This window comes from Amphiura filiformis, chromosome 1 (genome assembly GCF_039555335.1).
Source record: "Amphiura filiformis chromosome 1, Afil_fr2py, whole genome shotgun sequence".
Taxonomy (NCBI): domain Eukaryota; kingdom Metazoa; phylum Echinodermata; class Ophiuroidea; order Amphilepidida; family Amphiuridae; genus Amphiura; species Amphiura filiformis.
In genome coordinates this window covers 7,873,654-7,891,365 of record NC_092628.1, presented here as the reverse complement: position 1 = coordinate 7,891,365, position 17,712 = coordinate 7,873,654, and the positions used below count along the sequence as shown (strand labels likewise).

Genomic DNA, 17,712 nt, shown 5'->3' with positions numbered 1-17,712 from the left:
CTAGTAGCAATGCATGTGTGCTAATGGCGACACTCTGCTATGTAATTTGTAAAGACAGTGATTTTTTGAATATTATTTACAAGTTTTTCAGACTATAACCGAAATGACCCTTAATGACCTTTGACCCCTTATCAATGAACACCCTATATACACCGACCATAGACGAGTCATGTGACCAAACCGTGTCATCATCGCATGTTGTTTGTAGGAGAAGATACATTTTGAAGAAAAATCACATTGTTGACCTCTTTATCTAGGTCAAAGGTCACACGTAGTTCAAAGTCATATGACATGTGCGGGCAATGCCAACGGTCCTTCTAACAACGTTTAGTTAAAATACGTCAACCCATGACTGAGTTATACGTACGAATGTGGTCGACAGAAGAAAGAAAGAAGAAGAATGCCAAGAAGACAGTACAAGCCGACGTTCGTCGTCGGCTTGTCGGCTTGTAACAACTTCTTTCCTTCTTTTCTCTCTTTATTCTTTCCTTCTTTCCCTTCCCGTCGCCAAAAGGCCCTTAGGCGGTTAGGGTTAAGACAGTTCATGAACACACTGGCTTCTCTGGGGCTTCTTAAAGCCATAATGTGTGATTTGCTCCAAAGCGATGCTCCATTGTCGAATTTCTACTTTTTGCATGATTTAAGTTTATATATTATATTAAAACCGGAGAACTCCGGTTTTATTCAGAGGTCACTGATCGAGCGCTTGCTATGAATATCAGCTCATGTGTACACACGTATCATTGAATCAGTGACATTTTATTATGCATATCACTGTTCATAGTACGTCTTGATGTATAAACTGTGTGCATATCTCTATTTTGTCTTACATCTTGTTGTGCAATATACAATCGGTGAGCTAATACATGCATTGTACTGAAATGATATTGCAGTATTCTTCATTTTACATAATTTGTTAGCTCAAAATTAGAAGGGGGCAATGTGATCTATGAAAACTAACATTTGAATAGGAATCTATTCTTTATGCAAATCACACATTATGGCTTTAAGTCTCATATATCCTGCATAAATTAACTGTCCTATGAATATTAATTTTCTTCACAAACAATAATCTAAAAAAGGAAACAAAATGCACTCGTCAATCCAACTCACCCTTCCATTTTCAATGATGTTACAAGCCATCACCATCACTGAGACATTTTCTTGCCAAACCATTCTCCAGTAATCACCTATGCTTATATCACTTGGACCTGTCAATTATTTCAATTAATAAAATTAAATGCCAGCCTTTACTGGTGATGCTAATATTATTGTTTGCATTGATTATTATGGGAATGATGATGATAACAATGATGACATTGATGATGATAATGATGACGATGATGAAGATGATGACGACCACGACCACGATGATGAAGATGATGATGATGACAATAGTGATAATGAAGATGATGATAGTGATAAACCCTGGTAGTGGTTTAGTATACCCTCGTGGAAAAATTGAGTGAACTTGAAATTCCCCTGGACAAGGAACTTACTGCTAATGACCTTGTTGTGACACAACTTTGAAAGCTGATCCTGGTTGTGATGGTCATTTGTGGAATATGACTAGGGTAGGGTGTATGCTCTTGAAGCTGCAAAGTCCCTGTGTTGTTGTTAAATGGTTTATGGAATAATGTGGGGCCGTAGTGGTCAGTGACAATCTGTAAAATGTGCTGAGGCTTGTGGATCAACATCTAGGCATTGTACCTGAGCATAGCAAACTATAAATAACAGGTTTTGGTTTTTTTTTTACTGTGCACTCACCTTGAGATGCTATGTAGGCTCTTGGATTGCTCAAACCCTATTAGAAGAAAAAATGCATTTATTTGTTTAGAGGTTGATGGCACTTTTACAAATGTACATCACATTTTATTACTTTTTTATACCATTGTATTGTAATGGAAAATATTAAACTACACATACATATCATTCATATGTCAAAACCTACTTCTGGCATTCTTACGTAATACAACACGGTTAGTTAAAATTTTCTTTTTATTTTGTAAATCCAGTCAGTCATACAATAATCTCACCTTGATGTAACATGCGTTGATGTAGTCAGAATCAGGATCATCTTCTAGAGGCTCTAACACAACACGCGAGTGGTCATCTGAAAGGAAATTATCCAAATGATAACTATTATACATTGGTAGATATGAGTATGTTAATGAGTAAATGTTGCATAAGTATGTTTGGAGTGTATTCTGTTCTATGAATTAAGAACAAACCTGGTGATTGTAACCAACTTGTTATTTATTTCTAATTCCTATAATATGATGCAGAATACACATTAAGTTATCATTTTGTTACAGTTTGTGTTGAATTTCAAATGGGTTGCCTAAATGGGTGACTCTATTTGAAATTCACATGCACTGTGTGGGAGATTAAGGTTATGTCTTCCATAGTGGGGTATAAGGATTTCAACTAAATAGCCCATTCCTGTCTTATGGATGAGGATAGAATAAAGTAACCATGGAAAAATTGGGCACACCTTGACTGTCTTTTGGTGAATCCTGCTCCGGCTCCTCAGATGTTGTCATCAGGTCAGTGAGACCCCCAATATTGAAAGATGGGGAGTGGGGAAGGCTGAGATACAAGGCAAAGATTCTACTTTAAATTCATGGCAGACCTGTATCACTCACCTTCATATTATTGGTATGACATCCATTTGAATAGTTTAAAGCACACGGCATCTTTCGGCAAGAAAAAAGATTGCCCATGCCCATATTATCGCGGTCCATGCGTTACGCAAATAAACGGTTACCGCCCATCCCTAATACATTGAAAGCCCACGTAACTGCACGTAATGTAGCCCGAAATGGCAATTTTTTACATTCTTCCTAGAAGAAGATTTCACAAAGAGGTTGTAATGTTTTAGCTTAATTATAATATTTAAAGTGTTTACTTTACATTTTTTAATGAATCGTCCCGGGGCCAACAAAAGTGAAATGTATTTCATTCGAGCACACTACACCCTGTTAGGTGGTTTATTGTTTACTCTTGACAGCTGTTTGCAGCTGTTGTTGATTTCACACCCAATTCAGCGTAATTGGGTGTAATATTGCGATAAATTGGGCGTTAATATTCATCGACGACGTTCGCGCACGTAACAGTAAACGTATGTGGGTGCACTATGTTCTACATTGGGCGGAAAAAGTGGACACTGGGTGTATTCAGAGTCCGACTTCAGACGCACATGTGATGTTGTTTCTACGATTTTCTTCATGTAAATCCCAATTGATTCCGTAAGTAAATCACACAATTCGTAATATATATAGGCTTTTATTGTCTCAAAGTTTAACCATATTACTTTTTGAACGATCGTGGAGTGCACCAGGCCGGTTATAACGCTTGGAAAAGTGGGACATGTTTATAACTTGTTGACTTGTCCGGGAAGCTTATAATTTTTTTCTATTGACAGTGCAGTATCAGTATTGCAGCATAGTCAGTCAGCTGATCAATATTGCAAAACAATCACGCATTCACGGTAAGCTTTACATGATACAAATTACAATGCGCAGGGCTGTCAACTTTTTGGAATTGCTTGGCGTGAGACAAGCGGTGTACCGGGATTTGCCGACTCAATGTTCATTTTGTACCATGTTCGAGAATGTGAATTGTGGGGGGTAGGAGCAACAAATTATTCATGACGATGCGTGAGATTTTGCTCATTTTCCAGCTTTTAGCGTGAGATTTACTACCTAAGCGTGAGATTATACTACCTTGGGCTTGTCGTGAGAAAGTGACCCAGTGCGTGCCGCATGAGACTCATGGCCAATGCGTGAGAGTTGACAACCCTGAATGCGTACATCAGATGTGCATGTGGGAAATACAGGAATAAGATTATGAGAATGGAGTAGAATTTATGAATAACCATTTCATGATTTACAGAAATCACACGTGTTTACTGTCATGACTGTCTTACTTTGTCGATCAACGTCGACCCCTGTAAACGTAAATTACTCCCGAGTCCTGTACGCCGGCCTGTATCAGGGGTAATAAATTTTAATACATATTTTCTTCATTATCTATTATCATGTTCGGATGCATGATGATGTAAGAATTGATTGAAAGACGTTAAGACGCTGCACTCATGAGTCACGCCATTCGTCACTGGCAGGCTGTCAACTCTCACGCATTGGCCGTAAGTCTCACGCATTGGGCCACTTTCACACCAAGGTAGTAGGCCTATAATCTCACGCCTAGGTAGTAAATCTCACAAAAAAGCTGGAAAATGAGTAAAATCTCATGCATCGTCAAAATAATTTGTTGTCCCTTCACAGTGTCATGCTTCAGCGATTTCAGCTATATTTCGAATGCAATGGTCTCTAGCCTCGAATGTTATCAGTGAGCAAATTTGTGGCTAGAGTAGACTTTTGAGCAAGCCACGCCCTGTATGGAAGTCGATTGACAGAGACGGAAAATTGTTGTTTAATGGGGGAGCTCTCTGATCAAGCCTTGAAATAAGCAGGCGCTGGGAGCAAATTTGCTCTCGTAAGGCCACCAATTGCTCCTGGTTCTTGTAAAAGTCAGATGGACCAGGAGCAATTTTCTAAAACAAATTGCTCCTGTTGCACTTGATGCAGTAGTACTGGTATGCTGTATTGTATATGCACAAAAGGGTTTACTATTTGAAAATTGCTCTTGTTTGTTCAGAAATTGCTCCTAGTTCTTGTAAAATCCCAGTGAACCAGGAGCAATGTTCAGAAACAAATTGCTCCTGGTTCCAGTCTGCTTATTTCAAGGCTTGTCTCTGATACAAAGATGCCCAGCTCGGCATGGAAGTCGAAGGGGCCTATGGGGATTTGACGACAGTTCCCTGTAGTTGCCAGGGTATCCGAGACCGGTCGTACAATTAGTAGCCCCATTGATGTTGATGAGGTACATTGTATACCAACAAAGAGTACAGTTTTGCAGTTTATTTACCGTAACTATGTTCCATTTGCCACATTGTTATTTTCAGGTGTCATCCAATAATGGAAAGTTATAGTTGCCATTATACCAGAATAGGCCTACTGCAAATTGATGGAGTGTGATTACTACGTGTATGACTAAGTATCGGTATGTAAATGCAAGTTTATAATTAACAATGTGTTGCAATTAAAAACAATAATTCTAGACAACAACAAAAAAAAAAAACACCTGTTCTACTGGGCCAACGGTCCCATGAGATTTTTTGTGGGTAAGAAATATAAAAAATCCTGACAGACCAGCCCTACAAAAGTCCTTCCGCAGTAGAGCAGGGTTTGTTGATGTTGTCGTCTAGAATTATTGTTTTAGTTTGCAACACTTTATTGTAAACATGAAAAAAGAAAAGGTGACTAAGGCATGCATTTTGGAGTTATTTTGTATCTGGGTACCCTACACATTTTTCGGGCAGGTAATCGGGTACCTGAAATTGCATAATTGTGTCCCTGGACCTAGAGCTAAATGTTAGGATCATTCATTGACCCCCCCCCCACACCACAAAAAAAAAAAATCTACCACAACATTGTTTTTGTCAACCATGAATGATCGTCATATTAACTATTTAGCATAGGTCCAGGGACAAAACCAAGAAAATAAATAACATAAATAATAATAAAAAAAACATGCTGCTGACTCTCTTACCTGGGTAGTGAAATTTTGGTTGGGTACCTGAAAACCGGACCGAAAATGCATGTCTTAGCGGTGCCTCAACAATGGCAAAATGGGCCAGGAACATGAGCCTGGATCTTGTCAGGGACTTCAACATGGGGCAGGACTTTGTAGGGATTCACCATTCAAAGAGTTCATCCTGTTTGGAAGTTAGTGGACAGCGACTAAGTCACTTGGGAAACTTCACCATGGGCCGGGATTTAGTCGGGGACTTACCATTCGATAAAATGCCCTGCCCTGTGTAGAAGCTGGCAGGGCCTTGTGTTGGATTTGTAAATTTTCAAAATTAACACTGTCCATGTCCCTGTGTTGCCCAGGGGACAGTGCAGTGTTACAATAGAGAAGGTGCATTATACAAAGTAGATGAGGGAATATTAATAGAAGCATTAACTAGACTAAGCTGTGGTCTAACCCACGAACACAGCCGTGTTGTTACCCCTAATGACCTTTGACCCCAAAATATATGAAAACGGCCATAGACATTGGCTAAAGTCAATGCATGGGTGCATGTGGTACCACTTTGCTATGTTACTTGTGGCAGAAGGGGCATTTTGAAGGTTTTTCGTCTCAGACCGGAAGTGACCCCTTAATGACATTTGACCCCAAATAAAAAATACCACATATGAATTGGGTACCCACAATTCATGTGTGAACATACTGTTACTGTCCTATGTTTTTCTTAGCAAATAAACAATTTTGACGGTTTTTCGCTTTATACCGAAGTAGCCCCTTAATGACCTTTGACCCCAAATAAAAAATACCACATATGAATTGGGTACCCACAATTCATGTGTGAACATACCGCTACTGTCCTATGTTTTTCTTAGCAAATAAAAAATGTTGAAGGTTTTTCGTTTTATACCGGAAGTGACCCCTTAATGACCTTTGACCCCAAATCTGTGAGGACCCCATAGACACTGGGTAATAACAATGCATGTGTGCAAGTGGCGTCACTGTCCCACGTAATCTGTGAGAGAAGAAGCATTTTGAGTTGAAACCCCTATGACCCCTGCGTGACCTTTGACCCCATGAGTTTCATGTGACATGTAGGGGCATGGACAATGATGGCTGTGACCAAGTCAGGTCAAAATCGGTCCAAGCATGTGAGTGCTAGAGCAAATGTAATGGTCGGCAGAAAGAAGAAAGAAGAAAGAAAGAAGAAAGAAGAAAGAACCTGTAAGAAAAAAGACACAGCCGTGACTAACGTCACGGCTGTGTAATGAAACTTCCATTGCATTGGTTAGATATGTTTGGGTTCTTACAGTATCGGTTTACAAGAAATTAACCAATTTCCATTTTTATCCTTTTCATTTACACATGATGCAGGTGTCCAGAATTTGATATTGATTCAGCATGAGTGTGGCTTGACATCGCTGTATTCCTGACGCCATCGGGCACCGATCTGCTTTGTTACCAAAATGGGACTTGTTTGGTCTTTTAACAATACGAGCACAGTCAATTACAATCATGGATGTACATGTACCATTATGTGCAGGATCCATTCAACCAACTACTGGTGTATCAATCACAGAGCCATGTACACACAAATTCCATATTCTGGGCCATTTTTTACATCATCGTTGGGCAGGAAAAACCTCATATGTGTCATAGGCCCCTGAACATGTTTAAAGCAAAACCTCCTATGTAACCTCTTTGCAGTTTTGTTTTAAACATGTTCAAGGGCCACAAGTACATAGGAGGTTTTTCCTGCCCAGTGACGATATGTAATTATGTAAACATTATAAAAATAAGCGCCCACCCAAAATGACTTTGTTACGCTACCTGGGTTGTTAATGGAATGAATATGGTAGGAGAAAATTGTTCACAGTGGACAGATATGGTGGATTATTGAAAATTGTAAAATATTCCTGTTTCAAAGGAAAAATATTATAAACTATTAAAATTCAGTAACAAGTTAGACAATCTGTCTTCAGTTCCAGTTACATCGTACTTTGTGTCGTTCACCCACACGGTCTTTGTATACCATGTATACTGCCCTATACATGTGTGTATTGACACTGTCAGCTATGGGGGACTTCAGCAACCATACATTTAGCACCTACAGGAACAGAAGAATGGATGAGAAGACAACAAACCAATTTTATTTGAGAACATTATGGAGAAATAATGTCATATGCAAGTATACCCCAGTATGCTTGAAAAATGAATGTGCAGCAATTTACAATGCATGTATTATTGTACAATGCACTTTGAATTTAGTAAAGGGGGAAATGAACATATCAACATATGTACACATAATACACATACATGTGAACATATTGAGCTAAATCCTTGCTCCACAAATGCATTTAGATGGATCAAAGAAATACTGATACAACTTTTTCAGGAAAGCCCATGCTTTAAGGTAACCCACCACATGGGTAGCATCATGTGACTAAATTGTGCCAGCTGTTTTTACAGGAATTTTTTAAAATTCATTTTATTGAGCTACAATCAATGATAAAATTGGAAGACAAACAAATTGTGTATTTGTATCTTTAATTCTTTAGTGATTATTGCGATAAAATTGAAATTAAGAATTTGATTTCAATGTTCCGTATTTTTACGCAAAGCTTTATGAGGCCTAAAATCTCGATAAATTCCTTCATTATCAAGATTTTAGGCCTCGTAAAGCTTTACAAAAGGCCTAAAATCTCGCTTGAATTGAAATTGAGAAGTTTTAATTGATTTTAATGTCCCGTAGCTTTTACCCAAAGCTTACGATGCCTAAAATCTTGAAAATCTTCAATGTGCCGTAGATTTTACGGAACGTGGACAATTTTATCAAGATTTTAAGCCTCGATTTATTAGGCCTAAACTCTCGATAAAATTGAAATTGAGAATTTTAGTTGATTCCAATGTTCCGTAGCTTTTACGCAAAGCTTTACGAGGCCTAAAATCTTGATAAAATCCTTGATTTCAATGTGCCGTAGCTTTATCGGAATATTAAAATGGAGAATATTATCAAGATTTTAGGCCTCGTAAAGCTTTACAAAAGGCCTAAAATCTCGATAAAATTGAAATTGAGAATTTTAATTAATTCCAATATTACGTAGGTTTTACGAAAAGCTTTACGAGGCCTAAAATCTTGATAAAATCTTTGATTTCAATGTGCCGTAGCTTTTACAGAACTTTGAAATCAAGAATTTTATCGAGATTTTAGTCCTCGTAAAGCTTTACTTGGCCTAAAATCAAGATAAAATTGAAATTAAGAATTTAAATTGATTTCAATGTTCCGTAGCTTTTACGCAAACTTTACGATGCCTAAAATCTTGAAAAAATCCTTGATTTCAATGTAAAGTTTGCGTAAAAGCTACAGAACTTTGAAATCAAGAATTTTATCGAGATTTTAGTCCTCGTAAAGTTGGCCTAAAATCGAGATAAAATTGAAATTAAGAATTTAAATTGATTTCAATGTTCCGTAGCTTTTACGCAAACTTTACGATGCCTAAAATCTTGAAAAATCCTTGATTTCAATGTGCCGTAGCTTTTGCAGAACTTTGAAATCAAGAATTTTATCGAGATTTTAGTCCTCGTAAAGCTTTACTTGGCCTAAAATCGAGATAAAATTGAAATTAAGAATTTAAATTGATTTCAATGTTCCGTAGCTTTTACGCAAAACTTTACGATGCCTAAAATCTTGAAAAAATCCTTGATTTCAATGTGCCGTAGCTTTTACAGAACTTTGAAAGCAAGAATTTTATCGAGATTTTAGGCATCGTAAAGCTTTACTAGGCCTAAAATCTAGATAAAATTGAAATTGAGAATTTATTGATTGTTCCGTAGCTTTTACGCGAAGCTTTACGATGACTAAAATCTTAATCAAATCCTTGATTTCAATGTGCCAGAAGTTTTATCGAGATTTTAGGCCTCGTAAAGCTTTTTACTAGGCCTAAAATCGAGATAAAATTGAAATTAAGAATTTAAATTGATTTCAATGTTCCGTAGCTTTTACGCAAAACTTTACGATGCCTAAAATCTTGATAAAATCTTTGATTTCAATGTGCCGTAGCTTTTACAGAACTTTGAAATCAAGAATTTTATCGAGATTTTAGTCCTCGTAAAGTTGGCCTAAAATCGAGATAAAATTGAAATTAAGAATTTAAATTGATTTCAATGTTCCGTAGCTTTTACGCAAAAACTTTACGATGCCTCAAATCTTGATAAAATCTTTGATTTCAATGTGTCAGAAGCTTTTACAGAACTTTGAAATCAAGAATTTTATCGAGATTTTAGTCCTCGTAAAGCTTTACTTGGCCTAAAATCGAGATAAAATTGAAATTAAGAATTTAAATTGATTTCAATGTTCCGTAGCTTTTACGCAAAACTTTACGATGCCTAAAATCTTGAAAAAATCCTTGATTTCAATGTGCCGTAGCTTTTACAGAACTTTGAAATCAAGAATTTTATCGAGATTTTAGTCCTCGTAAAGCTTTACTTGGCCTAAAATAGAGATAAAATAGCAATAAAGAATTTAAATTGATTTCAATGTTCCGTAGCTTTTACGCAAAACTTTACGATGCCTAAAATCTTGAAAAAATCCTTGATTTCAATGTGTCGTAGCTTTTTACAGAACTTTGAAATCAAGAATTTTATCGAGATTTTAGCCATCGTAAAGCTTTACTAGGCCTAAAATCGAGATAAAATTGAAATTAAGAATTTAAATTGATTTCAATGTTCCGTAGCTTTTACGCAAACTTTACGATGCCTAAAATCTTGATAAAATCTTTGATTTCAATGTGTCAGTAGCTTTTACAGAACTTTGAAATCAAGAATTTTATCGAGATTTTAGTCCTCGTAAAGTTGGCCTAAAATCGAGATAAAATTGAAATTAAGAATTTAAATTGATTTCAATGTTCCGTAGCTTTTACGCAAAACTTTACGATGCCTAAAATCTTGATAAAATCTTTGATTTCAATGTGCAGTAGCTTTTACAGAACTTTGAAATCAAGAATTTTATCGAGATTTTAGTCCTCGTAAAGCTTTACTTGGCCTAAAATCGAGATAAAATTGAAATTAAGAATTTAAATTGATTTCAATGTTCCGTAGCTTTTACGCAAAACTTTACGATGCCTAAAATCTTGAAAAAATCCTTGATTTCAATGTGTCAGTAGCTTTTACAGAACTTTGAAATCAAGAATTTATCGAGATTTTAGTCCTCGTAAAGCTTTACTTGGCCTAAAATCGAGATAAAATTGAAATTAAGAATTTAAATTGATTTCAATGTTCCGTAGCTTTTACGCAAAACTTTACGATGCCTAAAATCTTGAAAAAATCCTTGATTTCAATGTGCCGTAGCTTTTACAGAACTTTGAAATCAAGAATTTTATCGAGATTTTAGCCATCGTAAAGCTTTACTAGGCCTAAAATCGAGATAAAATTGAAATTAAGAATTTAAATTGATTTCAATGTTCCGTAGCTTTTACGCAAAACTTTACGATGCCTAAAATCTTGATAAAATCTTTGATTTCAATGTGCCGTAGCTTTTACAGAACTTTGAAATCAAGAATTTGATCGAGATTTTAGTCCTCGTAAAGTTGGCCTAAAATCGAGATAAAATTGAAATTAAGAATTTAAATTGATTTCAATGTTCCGTAGCTTTTACGCAAAACTTTACGATGCCTAAAATCTTGAAAAAATCCTGGATTTCAATGTGCCGTAGCTTTTACAGAACTTTGAAATCAAGAATTTTATCGAGATTTTAGTCCTCGTAAAGTTGGCCTAAAGTCGAGATAAAATTGAAATTAAGAATTTAAATTGATTTCAATGTTCCGTAGCTTTTACGCAAACTTTACGATGCCTAAAATCTTGAAAAAATCCTTGATTTCAATGTGCCGTAGCTTTTACAGAACTTTGAAATCAAGAATTTTATCGAGATTTTAGCCATCGTAAAGCTTTACTAGGCCTAAAATCTAGATAAAATTGAAATTGAGAATTTATTGATTGTTCCGTAGCTTTTACGCAAAGCTTTACGATGACTAAAATCTTGATAAAATCTTTGATTTCAATGTGCCGTAGCTTTTACAGAACTTTGAAATCAAGAATTTTATCGAGATTTTAGTCCTCGTAAAGTTGGCCTAAAATCGAGATAAAATTGAAACTAGATATATTGCATCCTCAGTAAGGCTGCGAAGTCTAGCCGTGACCTTGAAATGACATCTGATGACCTTGAAATGACCTTCACCACATTTTGCATCATATCCACATAACATATACTAATTTTCATTCAAATTGAATAAACTTTGTAATTTGACCCCTTTGACCTTTAGTTGACCACTGGTGACCTTGAAATGACCTCCAATATATTTTGAATCATATCAAGATCACATATACTAATTTTCATCTAAATTGGACAAATATTAGAATTTGACCCCTTTTGACCTTTCGTTGACCTCTGGTGACCTTGAAATGACCTCCAATATATTTTGAATCATATCAAGATCACATATGCTAATTTTCATTTAAATTGGACAAACTTTAGAATTTTACCCCTTTTGACCCCAAAACAGACCCCTCCTCCATGTTTAAGCCAAATCTGATTACAATCGTATATGAACATAATGCTAGAGCCCTTTTGGCATTATTCTGATGATCACAGCACGTAATATGCAGAAAATATTGAATTTTAAAGTGATTTTCAGTAATCAACCATTTTTTTTTTTGTTTGACCTTGAACTCAAAATCTGTGAGGACCCCATAGACACCAACTAATGTCAATGCATATGTGTCAGTCGCATCTCTGTACCATAGAATCTGTAGGAAAAGAAGCATTTTGAAGTTATTTGGTTATGGGCCGAAAATACCCCCTTAATGACCTTTGACCCCAAATCTGTGAGGACCCCATAGGCCCCGGCTATAGCCAAGGTAAATGTCCAAATCTCGATACTCTACCATGTAATCTGTTGGAGAAGAAGCATTTTTTGTTTTTTTCACATTTTTAGCCAAAATTACTCATGCATGACGTTTGACCCCAAATGGGTCATGTCATATGTAAAGGCTGGGGTAGTTGAGCTTGTGCGCAAGTTTGGTCATAATCGGTCAAATAATGAAGGAGCTATAGCAAATTATATCAAATGTTGACAGAAAGAAGAAGAAGAACTAGATATATTGCATCCTTAAAAGGCTGCGAAGTCTAGCCGTGACCTTCAAATGACCTTGAAATGACCTTCACCACGCTTTTGCATCATATCAACAACTGTGTGATATTTGACCGCACGATTGTCATGTGACAAAGCGTGGTCACGGGCAGTGATTGTCTGTGGTAAAGTTTGATATTTTACATGTACTTCAAATAATTAATTGGTGTGGCCCTGCATTGCATACGTGCTCGTGTAGATTTCGCCAGGCGCACAACACTAAATCCTTCCGCATTTGGTGTAACCCTTCATAGTCCCGGTAAAAAATAGTGCCTAAGCGAAATATATCGGCGCTCCGAGGGAACCGAATTTTGAGTGACTCTTGGTTGAGTTGATAGTTGATAAAAACGATAGAATAGGAGCTCAACCTTACAAATTTGTTCAGAACACGTTCCGAATCGAATGTGCATGGGCTCTCGGAACAATAGCATGGCCGTAACTGGGAAGGAGGCGCGAGTGTCTGCTAAAATTCGGGATGGCGCTGTTCAGGGTTTCAGATTCGTCAAGTTTGTCTTAATTTATTTAAATACAAAAATAATATTTAAGACATTTGTGCGATCAAAATATTAATAAATGATTGGAACGTTCTGATAATAATCAGGCTGATAGCACATGCGCCGATGACTGCATACTGAGAAGCCTACTGAGAAAAGTAGTAGGGAATACAAGTGTTGAAAGTGACTTGCCTGAATCATTGCATGGTAAACGGAATTGATTCAGGGCTTGGTAATAATCCTTAGAAAGCCTATTTAATATTATGTAATGTATAGTGAAGAATGAAAAGGATTAGAACCATAGTGTTGCTTTATCGTAGCAGTTGCCTATACACGAATACACAGTCATAGTGGGTGATTAGAAAAGGTCGGGGACTCTATAAAACGATGATAAAATCTGTTTGGGCCGGCGCGGCAAATTTGGGATAAATCCTGGCAACTCATCTGGCACACATCAACTCGCCATCATGTTGTTTTCGTGTCAGATGGACGGTGAAGAATAACACAGAATTCCTATGACCGGTATAGGCTCTTATCGCGTGACTGATAGCCGATGCAGAGACTGCACAAACAAAAAAGACCAAAATGACCCACTTAATGACGGTTGATCTAAAATCTGTGAAGACCCCTAAACTACATTAGTCAATAAACAGTTTGAGTAAATTTCGTGGAATTCTGTCAACTGCTCTAGGAGAAGAAGGAATTGCGCTAAATTGAAAAAAGCGTGAAGAGATACAAGAGTCTAGCACGCCGCCAGACTAAAAATAGTCACGACTAGCAAAAAAAAAACAAAAAAAAAAACAACAACCCATGAAACAGGTAGGGGTTCGAACCCACACCCGTGAGAGCGAGATCAGAGTTTAGTTTACAAGCCGGGTTCTTACCGCTGCGCTATAGAGGATGCTGAAGTTTTCTGAACAAATTCCAAGTAGTATGTGTTGGTGTTAATGTATAACATTGAGGTCGGATCTAAATTGTATAGAACTGATGTATAGTGTTGATGATAGTGGTGGAATTAGCATGATAAAAGCACCCATTCATGGTTGAATATTGTGAATAGATTGGTTGAATGTTTTTTTCTTACCATGTACACTGTAGTATTATGATCAATACCAGTTTATAAAGGACATTTTAGTCAACAATACCGGTCTGACGTAATCCCTGCAGGACTCGGTAATAATCCTTAGAAAGCCTATTTAATATTATGTAATGTATAGTGAAGAATGAAAAGGATTAGAACCATAGTGTTGCTTTATCGTAACAGTTGCCTATACACCGAATACACAGTCATAGTGGGTGATTAGAAAAGGTCGTGGACTCTATAAAACGATGATAAAATCTGTTTGGGCGTTCGCCGGCGCGGCAAATTCGGGATAAATCCTGGCAACTCATCTGGCACACATCAACTCGCCATCATGTTGTTTTCGTGTCAGATGGACGGTGAAGAATAACACAGAATTCCTATGACCGGTATAGTCGCTTATCGCGTGACTGATAGCCGATGCAGAGACTGCAGTAATTAAAAAGACCAAATGACCCACTTAATGACGGTTGATCTAAAATCTGTGAAGACCCCCTAAACTACATTAGTCAATAAACAGTTTGAGTAAATTTCGTGGAATTCTGTCAACTGCTCTAGGAGAAGAAGGGAATTGCGCTAAATTGAAAAAGCGTGAAGAGATACAAGAGTCTAGCCGCCGCTCGGCCAGACTAAGAAGAAGAACTAGTGGCAAATGGTGGTCATAGACCACAAACCTAGCTGGGGCATGTTGGTGTTGTGGAGGTATCTGACCCCTGCAAAATGTTCCACAAATGTTCCACTGGTCATGACGTTTGTTGTCACAGCGGTTGAGTCTCGTACTCCTTACAGATGTCTAGACAATGCATTGTTAAAATTTGACCCCAGATGACCTTTGACCTGACCCCTGCAAAATGTTCAAAATGTTCATCAAGTCTGTTGTCTCTGAGTTTGAGCCCATGCACTTTTACAGATGTCCAGAAAAGCTATTCTAAGATTTGACCTCTACATGACCTTTGACCTGACCCCTGCAAAATGTTCCCCTGGTCATGAGATTTGTTGTTACTGAATTTGAGCCCCATACCCCTTACAGGTATCCAGAAAGTGAAATTCTTAGATGTGACCCCAGATAACCTTTGACCTGACCCCGGCAAAATGTTCCCCAGATCATTGAGTTTGTTGTCAACAGGTTTGAGCCCAGTACTCCTCCCAGATGTACAAGAAATGCATTTCTTAAATTTGACCTCTGCATGACCTTTGACCTGACCCCGCAAAATGTTCCCTGGTCATGAGATTTATTGTAACCGAGTTTAAGCCCCATACCCCTTACAGATGTCCAGATAATGCAATTGTAAGTTTTTACCCCCTTAATGACCTTTGACCCCAATTCTGTGTACAAGTTATAGGCATGTGGTATAGCCAATGCATATATGCAAATTATGTCATTGTGAGAAGCATTTTGAGTTAAATATTTGGTTAAATACCAGAAATGCCCTTTAATGATCTTTGACCCCAATTCTGTTTAGACCCTATGGGCACTGGACATAGTCAATACATATGTGCAAGTTACGTAATTGTAGGGTGTAACATGTAGGAGGAGAAGCATTTTGAAATTTATTGCCAGAAAGAAGAAGAAAAATTCTTAGATGTGACCCCAGATAACCTTTGACCTGACCCCGGCAAAATGTTCCCCAGATCATTGAGTTTGTTGTCAACAGGTTTGAGCCCAGTACTCCTCCCAGATGTACAAGAAATGCATTTCTTAAATTTGACCTCTGCATGACCTTTGACCTGACCCCATAAATGTTCCCTGGTCATGAGATTTATTGTAACCGAGTTTAAGCCCCATACCCTTACAGATGTCCAGATAATGCAATTGTAAGTTTTTACCCCCTTAATGACCTTTGACCCCAATTCTGTGTACAAGTTATAGGCATGTGGTATAGCCAATGCATATATGCAAATTATGTCATTGTGCTATTTAATATGTGGCAGAAGAAGCATTTTGAGTTAAATATTTGGTTAAATACCAGAAATGCCCCTTTAATGATCTTTGACCCCAATTCTGTTTAGACCCTATGGGCACTGGACATAGTCAATACATATGTGCAAGTTACGTAATTGTAGGGTGTAACATGTAGGAGAAGCATTTTGAAATTTATTGCCAGAAAGAAGAAGAAGAAAGATCGGATAGTAAAACAGTACCTAGCTTGGGGGTTGAAAACCCCAGCTAGGTAAGAAGAAGAAAGAAAAACTACTGGGATTCAAGAGTCTCAGCCACCGCCGCTAGACTAATTAAGAATTTAAATTGATTTCAATGTTCCGTAGCTTTTACGCAAACTTTACGATGCCTAAAATCTTGAAAAAATCCTTGATTTCAATGTGCCGTAGCTTTTACAGAACTTTGAAATCAAGAATTTTATCGAGATTTTAGTCCTCGTAAAGTTGGCCTAAAATCGAGATAAAATTGAAATTAAGAATTTAAATTGATTTCAATGTTCCGTAGCTTTTACGCAAACTTTACGATGCCTAAAATCTTGAAAAATTCTTGATTTCAATGTGCCGTAGCTTTTACAGAACTTTGAAATCAAGAATTTTATCGAGATTTTAGGCATCGTAAAGCTTTACTAGGCCTAAAATCTAGATAAAATCCTTGATTTGTAATGTAAAATTTTATTTGCTAAGACTAAAATCTTGATAAAACTGAAATGAAGAATTTTAAATAACTTAATAGCCAGCCACCCAGCATTTCCACTGTGTATAGATTAAGCTTACCTACATGCTGATGCTACAGTCAATGTAGGCTAGTGTATAAATCACTGTAGAAGTCCAGATTTAAAATAAAATATAAAATAAAAACACTCGAAAATGTCTCAAATGTGTTTATATTACTAAAATTTGTGAAATAGTATGGCTATTCTGACACAAAAACCTAAACGGTTTCAACAATCAGACGTGTTTGTATGCACTGTGGTGGTCTTTACACTGCGCCGTAACTCATGGCTGCGGTGACATGCATAACACGCGCTGTACGTAGATATGCGAATTGCCCTGCACTATAATGGCGATTTCATCCGTAAATACTGAACAAATCATGCCAAATTTATTCATCTTGAAGTTCTGTCCCCGGCGCACTTTTTAGTATTATTGGAAAGTGTGTAGTGTTCTTTTCCATTTCCATACCACACATTCATATTTCTTTGTGGTTTTTTCTTTAAATTGATGAAATTCTGTACACTATTCTCGGTAAATTGAAAATGTTAATATTATGCGCTTATCGGCGGAAAACACGCCTGTCAGCGGTATGATTTCAACGCATAATTAATAATTTGTTTAACTCTTAATATTTATTATATAGCAATTTTACAGCAAAATAAAGTTATTACTACATGAAAATTGAAACGTTAGGTAATTATTTATTTTA

The 17,712-nt window shown here is 36.9% G+C and overlaps 1 protein-coding gene and 1 long non-coding RNA gene across 2 annotated transcripts in view; one reads left to right on the top strand and one right to left on the bottom strand.

Annotated features, from left to right (window-relative positions):
• Positions 1–17,712, bottom strand: part of LOC140146590 (uncharacterized) — a 43,434-nt gene that overhangs the window by 17,028 nt on the left and 8,694 nt on the right. The window contains exons 7-9 of the mRNA XM_072168493.1: positions 2,037–2,113; positions 1,768–1,804; positions 1,114–1,211 (exon numbers count right to left, since the gene is read on the bottom strand). Of these exons, the coding sequence (XP_072024594.1) occupies positions 1,114–1,211; positions 1,768–1,804; positions 2,037–2,113 (212 nt within the window). The remainder of the gene's footprint in view (positions 1–1,113; positions 1,212–1,767; positions 1,805–2,036; positions 2,114–17,712) is intronic.
• Positions 3,175–8,061, top strand: LOC140147302 (uncharacterized). The gene is made up of 3 exons (XR_011858352.1): positions 3,175–3,248; positions 4,967–5,064; positions 6,967–8,061. It is a non-coding gene; the product is annotated as an uncharacterized lncRNA (long non-coding RNA).